Consider the following 8,104-nt stretch of genomic DNA (forward strand, 5'->3'; position numbering starts at 1 on the left):
GGGTGATGGGGGTCAATGCCTGAGGGGCAGGCTGGGCTGAGGGACACTCCCCCCACACACACACACAGTGCATGAATTTCGTGCACCAGGCCCCTAGTCTATATATATAAAGGCCCAGCAACTGGAACAACGGAACGACCAGAGTGACCAGAACAACTGGTGGCTATGATGCGCACTGTGGCAGTCAACCAGCCTGATCTGAGCCCCAATCCCCCCCATTCCCACCTGTCTGGCCCCCGATCGGCCCCTAACACCCCGATCAGGGGCGGGGTCAGCTGGCCAACCACCCGCAGCCCTCCCCCCCACCACCACCACCGGCCCGGCCCTATGGGCCCCCATCAGGACGGGCCTGCCAGGCCCAACCCATGCACGAATTTGTGCACCAGGCCTCTAGTTCTATATAAAAAAAAAGCCTAATATGCAAATAGACCGAATGGTGGAATGACTGGTAGCTATGACCCGCACTGACCACCAGGGGGCAGTTGCTCCATGCAGGAGCTGCCCGCAGGCCCTAGGCCAGCCAGGGCGGGTGCCAGTGGGGGCCCCTCGATCACCCCACTAGTCACCCCATAGATGGGCCCTGATTGCAAGCCAGGCCTAGGGACCCTAACCATGCACAAATTTCATGCACTGGGCCTCTAGTCATATATAACTATTTACAAACATATAAAATAGTTCTAAAAAGACTCCATATAATGGATGCTATGGGTTGCCTCTTCTAGGGAGGACAAGTGAATGGCCTGGGACAAAAGTGAGAGGGAGATCCTTTTACTGCACACCATTTTGCGTCTTCTGAGTTTTGAACTATTTAAATGAATTATCTATTCAAAACAGGGAGAAATATTTATACACTGTAACAAGTAAAAATATCTTCTTAAAATATTTAACTTATTACATATAATACTGTGACTAAAAACTAAAATTGGGATGCATTTCATCTTCCTCCCACTTCTAGTTTGCCTTCTTTGTGTTGACCGAAAAACAGAACAAACTATGTATTTGACCCTTTTTTAGGTGCAGCTCAGTACCTGCTTAATGAGCCCCCAGATCCACTTCTCTTGTCTTTGTTTTAAAACTCCAACCAGAAGGCTTGGAAGAAGTATTTTTTAAATTCTCGTATCACTCAAATATGCCTGACACTTTATGTCTTTAAAAGTTTATGTATGTGTGGTATAGAAAGAAGTGATTGGAAAACAATTTTAGTGACTTTCAATTTTAATGAATTAGGGGGAAATGACCATAAGGCTGGAAGTCTGATGAAAGTCTTATTTTCTATTTCAGATATTAAGCACCGCCGAATACCAATCTTATTCTTTGCAAACAAAATGGACCTTAGAGATGCAGTGACATCTGTAAAGGTGTCTCAGTTGCTGTGCTTAGAGAACATCAAAGATAAGCCATGGCACATTTGGTAAAGTTGTAGATTTATTTTTCATTTTGTCATTTTGAAAAAATCTCCAAACTTCGGGGTTTCTTTTCCAAACTCATTTTATAAGTGATCTAACTTGGTAGGATGTAAGCTAAGGATTTTGTTTTATAGAATGTGGTGTTGCAGGTATTTATGAACCTATTACTATTAAAATCTTTCACATCTTTTGGGGGATAGAAAAATATAAGTAACTCTTTACAAGAATAAACAGCCTACTCACTCACCAACTTCAGCCATGCTGATCTCTTCTATACACTGAATTAGCCAGCTACAATTGCATCTCAAGGCATTTCCACTTGTTACTCCCTTTGTGTAAATCATTCTGCAAAATAATGTTTTTGGCTTGCTACTGCAGTCCCTTCGGGAGAGGGACCTCCCCTCATAATTGTCTAAAATATCACTCTGCCTTACCCTGCCTCGCTTTTTCCTTATTAATTTGCTTTTTCTGTTGCCATGTGACCTCTTTTTCTTGTTTTCTGTTTTACAGCCTGTCTTCTTACACTAGTGCATTAACACCATGAGACTGGGGTTTTATTTTCACTCTGCAACCTCTGAAATAGTAGTACATGGTACTTAGTAGGTTCGCGATAAATATTGTTTATATGAATAAATATAAATGGAAATACTAACCTTGTTTGAACATACTAATAAGGTTGAAATCATAAATAGTATCTGAACTTATTTTACATTGTTTATTAGATAGTATTTTTTAATGCCTGCTACTGTCATTAAGCTCCCTCTATCCACCACCTACCTCCTCACCACTGCAAGATTCCCTTCTCGCTTTTTATAAGATAGTATCTATGGAAAAGGCTGCACACAGAGGTGGAGAAATCCACTGCCTTCAGAAGAAGAAACAGAATATGAAGTGAAGAGTTAGTAGAGCTCAGAGAAGAACGTAAAGAGCTAACCTACGTGCTGAAAGAGTAATAGTATACAAGAGAGCTGAGAAAACCCTTGAAGCTCCTCAGTATTCACGACCTCTACCCAGGAGTGAAACACTGCATATCTCAGTTAAACCCTCCTTACTCCAGAATCGGAAGGAAGTTAGTGTGTCCTAAATGCTTCTTCACTTGGGATTTGAGGTTCTGTGGTATTTTGTTGATAAAGAGAGGAGGGATTTGGGGATAGAGAAATACCATAAGATGTAACCTTTGTGTTTCTCTATATCATTTAGGTAAATCATATCTAAATTGATAATATCTAAAGTAGAATAAATTTTCATTTCTCCATTGTATTAAGTATTGTGAGTGCTTTGATGGAAAGCATAACTTTCAAAAACATGGGTGTAATTAGTAAAAGATGCAGTCCTTTTTTAAAAAATATATATTTTATTTTTTACAGAGAGAAAAGAGAGTTAGAAACATCGATCAGAGAGAAACATCGATCAGCTGCCTCCTGCACACCCCCTACTGGGGATGTGCCCACAACCAAGGTACATGCCCTTGACCAGAATCGAACCTGGGACCCTTGAATCCGCAGGCTGATGCTCTATCCACTGAGCCAAACTGGTTAGGTCAAAGATGCAGTCCTTTTAATTTTGAAGTAGAAGTTAATTTTGCAAGTGGAAAAATCTCTACTTAAAATAATTAGTCCTTGAAATTTAAAAAATTTATTCTGTTGTGACATCTAAATATTTTTCACTGAGATACTAAGTAATATCCTGATGCTATAAAGATGTGGAATATTATATTTCCAGTTGCTATGTTTTCTGTATAATTTATAGGAGAATGCCAAGTATTTCTTTAAATTTGCCTGTAATTTTGACTTCTTAATTCAAACTGGACATTTCACTACGTTTTCATTACTGCTTCATTTGTTTTACGTTTTTTTATGTTTTTGCAATATTTTTTAAACCATGTATAAAATTGAAAATACATTTATCCTTCTTTTACAATTTTAGAGATAAAGGTAATGTACAGTGATTTAGAGATAAAATATTGCATCTCGCCTTCAGTACAAGTAAATTTACTGGCAGTAAAAGTTTATAGAGATGTATAGTCAACTCTGATTTTCAGGATCTGATTGCAGTATTGTTCTTCCTGTGTGTTCTTTGACTCAGTCCCTGCTGTGATATGTGTATAGTTTTGCTTATTTACTACCTTGTAAGAGAGACAGATAGTAAAAGAGGTAAATAAATATATAAAATGTCAGCTGGGAAAGGTGAAGAAAAATAAAGTAGGACAATAAAATAAAAATGATAAGAGATACTCCCTCTCTGGAATCTAATTGAAGTCAGGGAGCAGTTCACACAGGTGTGGAGGAATAGCTTTCCAGGTGGACAGGCCAGCAAGTGGCTCTTGAATGAGGATGTACCTGGTGTATTTCAGGAATAGCAAGAAGTCCAAGCTGACTGGAGCAAGAGATCTAGGGCCTTGCTGGACATGGTGAAGACTTTGCTTTTATTTAGTTACAGGTCTTACATTTATTTGAAAAGAAAGTAAAATTCAAACCATTGGAAATTAGTAGGAAAAGATGCAGGGTTTTAGTAAGGTAGTGACTCCTCCACCAAAAGGGAAGGATTTCCTCATTATGTTTCTTATTTGATACTGTAGTTTTACTTGGGACTATAGGTGTGTGATAAAATCAATACATGGATCTTTTTTTATATAAATATTTTAGTTAATGATATTTTGCTGTTGTTATGGGTAATTCACAGTTTGCTTTGAATAATTTTGTATCATGCTGTTTGTTTCTGTCTTCCTGTTTTAAAATATGTCATATTCTTAATCTAATAAGTAATTCCTTAGAAGAAATTTCTGATTTGATTAGAATCAAATTAACTCCTTTAGGTTATTTTAGTACATTTTAAAATCATGCTTCAGCACACTAAAAGAAACCCTAATTCAGAAAATCTAATTATGTATACTAATTGCTATTATATGATTATATTTTGAAAGGAAATAACTACTGGATCAGTGAATTGTTATGAGAAACTATCAGTCTGTGTCTTGGAAAAAATTGATACTCAAAAAATCCTTTGTATTTTATTCTCTTAGTTTATAATTTAATTATAATTATTTATAAGATATCACAATAAGGATTTAAGTTCATTCTAAGACTGTGAAAAGACCCCTGTTTTATATACATATCTCAAATATTTAATTTCCTTAATAACCATATGAAGTCAATTATAATATCTCCCCATTTTACAGATGCTAAAACTGAAGACAGAAGAATTAAATAACCTATTTAGATTCCTGAAACCAATAACTAAAAAATTATTATTGAAATCTACTGGGATTTTTTTAAAAATTTCTACCAGTTTACCAAAGTTAAAATTATAGGTTTATACTCTATAGATATAAAACTCCATTTCAAAAAAAGTCACTGCATCCTGTGGCTAAATTACAACCTAAGTCAAGCATTTCTAATAAATAACTGCTCTTGAGTCATTGGGGCTGGGCAAGATAGGAAGGGGGACTCTATAAAACTTTTCCACCACTGGAAAAATTACTCTACTGTCAGTCTGAGTACTGTTCCTAAAATAATAACTTTTTATTGATACACTTTTCCAAATGTCATAAAAATTATGTCAATATAAGTTATGGATAATTTTCTTGCTCCAAGATGCTCAGACTTTTGTTTTTTTTATATACATTCAGTTTCATTGCTTAACCAGTTTTGCTCAGATATGTGTTACTAGAATATATTGATTTGCCACATGGAAAAATTGCAATTATTTATTCTTATAGTTCTGCATTGTAATGAAATAGATATATTTCTTGTGGATTTTATTTCAGTGCTAGTGATGCCATAAAAGGAGAAGGATTGCAAGAAGGTGTAGACTGGCTTCAAGGTACATCACAAAATACTGTCCATCTTCAGCCTGTATTTCCTTTCCATTGACATTTTTCTTTCCTTTTATAACATTTTATTTTTATTATATCACTGCCTTTTTCTCCTCTTGTTTCCATTTATTTCTGCTGTCAGAAAATACACTACAGTAAGTATCCAATACCTTGGTCCATTTACTTCTATTACATTTTTCTAAAGGATTTATTTAAAGTGTTTGCTTTTTACAGCCAATATAGTGACAACTGTAGAAATATTTTTAATTTATAGCAATAAATTTCTAAGAGATCTGATAATGGAAGCACATTTGAAGTTTGGGACAAATGTTAGCCTTACTGTCAATAATTAAAATAAGTTTGCATGGCATATATTTAAAGAATGCCCTACTCCATATATATCTTAATCCTATATGATAAAACCCTAATATGCAAATTGACTGGACAATTGAACAACCAGTCGCTATCATGCACACTGATCACCATGGGGCAGACGCTCAATGCAGCACATTTGAAGTTTGGGACAAATGTTAGCCTTACTGTCAATAATTAAAATAAGTTTGCATGGCATATATTTAAAGAATGCCCTACTCCATATATATCTTAATCCTATATGATAAAACCCTAATATGCAAATTGACTGGACAATTGAACAACCAGTCGCTATCATGCACACTGATCACCATGGGGCAGACGCTCAATGCAGGAGCTTCCCCCATATTTACACAACTTTTAACACTCATACTGAGAATTGTAAATACTGGTAATCTATTGATTTGTATATAGCAACTGTATTTGTTATTCATCAAAAATAGCTATCATGTGTTGGTACAAGCTTACTATATCAGGAATAAATTAAGATATATTATTTTAAGGCAGGGGAGGAGGGGTTAGAGATCAACCAAAGGACTTGTATGCATGCATATTAGCATAACCAATGGACACAGACACGGGCGGTGGGGGCTTGCACTCAGGGGGTGGGAGTGGCAGAGGGGAGGGACGCTCAATCTGGGAAAAAGGAGACATATGTAATACTTTAAACAAGATGCAGGAGCTGCCCCTGGTGGTCAGTGCACTTCCACAGGTAGACCACTGCTCAGCCAGAAGCTGGACTCATGGCTGGCAAGCACGGCGGCAGTAGCGGGAGCCTCTCCTACCTCTGAGGCAGAGCTAAGGAACAGCGAGCCTAGTGGTAAGGAGCAGCGAGCAGGCAGGGCAGTAAGGAGTGAGGGATTCCGGACTGCGAGAGGGCACAGGCCGGGCTGAGGGACACACACACCCATCCCGAGTGCACCAATTTCGTACACTGGGCCTCTAGTTAATAAATAATAATTAGAAGGTACGAAGGGGTAAGATGATACTATAAAAACAGGCAGGATCGGGAGCACCGAGGCCTGCATAGATGTTAAGCGTCTGGACATTGTAGGCGATGGGGAGCCATTGACGGGCTCTTAGAAGTAGGATGTGGCATGGTCTGATATTTTGGAAGCTCACTCTTCTGCTGCAGAGAGGATGAATTGGAGGGTTCGAAACGGGAGGTGGGGCCACCTGGAAAACAGTGCCTCGGTCAGGTGCAGTCCAGGTGCCAGCTGATGAGGCCTGAGCTGGATAACTCAGGGGGTGGGAGTGGCAGAGGGGAGGGACGCTCAATCTTGGAAAAAGGAGACATATGTAATACTTTAAACAATAAAAAAATAAATAAAAAGATACAGTATTTTTCCTAAGTTTACATTGTCTACTAGTTACAGGAATCGCTGGAAGCACAGTGGCCCACAAAGAGCAGTAAAAATGAATGAAACCGAGTTCTTTAGGTTTCAGGACACTGAGAGTCAGGCCAAGAAATTTTTGCTTATGAGCAGAACAACTAAGGGTCATTCCTATTAGGCATCTCCCTGCTCTTAATAAGGATGCACAACAATATATTATAAATTCAGGTTTTAGTCTTGAGCTATCAACTCTTTCTACCCTAACCTTTTTTTTAATTCTCACTTGAGGATATGTTTTTATTTTAATATATATTTTTATTGACTTCAGAGAGGAAGGAGAGAAACAATGTGAGAGAGAAACACTGATTAGTTGCCTCCCATACATACCCCGGCTGGGGATTGAACCCACAACCTAGGTATGTGCCTTGACCAGGAATGGCACCTGCAACCTTTTGGTGCATGGCACAATGCTCCAACCAACTGAGCCACCAGGATAGGGCTAAACTAACATTTTGATTACAGTTATGTGTGATTCTTTCTCCTCTTCTGCATGTCATGTTGGATCTTTGAACCAAATACTAAGTTTATGTCTGGACAAGCTTACTATATCAAGGAATAAATTAAGATATATTTAGCTGCTTACCCATACAATGACATAATATTACTTTGGTTCAAAGTACTAAGTGTATATCTGATAAATATTTTTCATGTGTTAGTAAAATATGGTATTTTAATTAACTGCACAGACTATTATCGGTTTTTCTCATTTGTAGACATCATGACAGTAACTGATAAAGTGCAAAGAACACCCTGGCCAGTGTGGCTCAGTTGGTTGGTGCATCTTCCTGTACATCAAAGAGTTGCCAGTTTGATTCCCAGTCAGGGCACATACTCAAGTTTGGGGTTCAATCCCATATCGGGATGCATGTGGGAGGTAACCAAACGATCTCTCTCTCTCTCTCCCCCTCCCACCCCCCTTCTCCTCTCTCTCTCTTTCCCCCCTCTCTCCTTTCCTCCTTCCCTTCCTCTCTAAAAAAAAAAAAAATCAATAAAAAAGAAATAAACTAAGGAAGTTAAAACAGGAGAAACCAAGATGGCGGCATAGGTAAACACCTGAAATTGCTGCCTTGCACAACCACTTCAAAAATACAACTAAAAGACAAAACAGACATCATCTC

The 8,104-nt window shown here is 38.0% G+C and overlaps 1 protein-coding gene across 4 annotated transcripts in view; it reads left to right on the forward strand.

Moving 5' to 3' along the window:
* Window positions 1-8,104, forward strand: part of ARL6 (ADP ribosylation factor like GTPase 6) — a 48,799-nt gene that overhangs the window by 31,342 nt on the left and 9,353 nt on the right. For 2 of the 4 annotated variants that reach the window (XM_006774964.2, XM_015571290.1), the window contains exons 6-8: window positions 1,282-1,411; window positions 5,173-5,228; window positions 5,363-5,375. In XM_006774964.2, the coding sequence (XP_006775027.1) occupies window positions 1,282-1,411; window positions 5,173-5,228; window positions 5,363-5,375 (199 nt within the window). The remainder of the gene's footprint in view (window positions 1-1,281; window positions 1,412-5,172; window positions 5,229-5,362; window positions 5,376-8,104) is intronic. The other 2 variants (XM_006774965.2, XM_015571291.1) reach the window with 2 other exon arrangements.

Source organism: Myotis davidii, unplaced genomic scaffold, assembly GCF_000327345.1.
Source record: "Myotis davidii unplaced genomic scaffold, ASM32734v1 scaffold48, whole genome shotgun sequence".
NCBI classification, from domain to species: Eukaryota; Metazoa; Chordata; class Mammalia; order Chiroptera; family Vespertilionidae; genus Myotis; species Myotis davidii.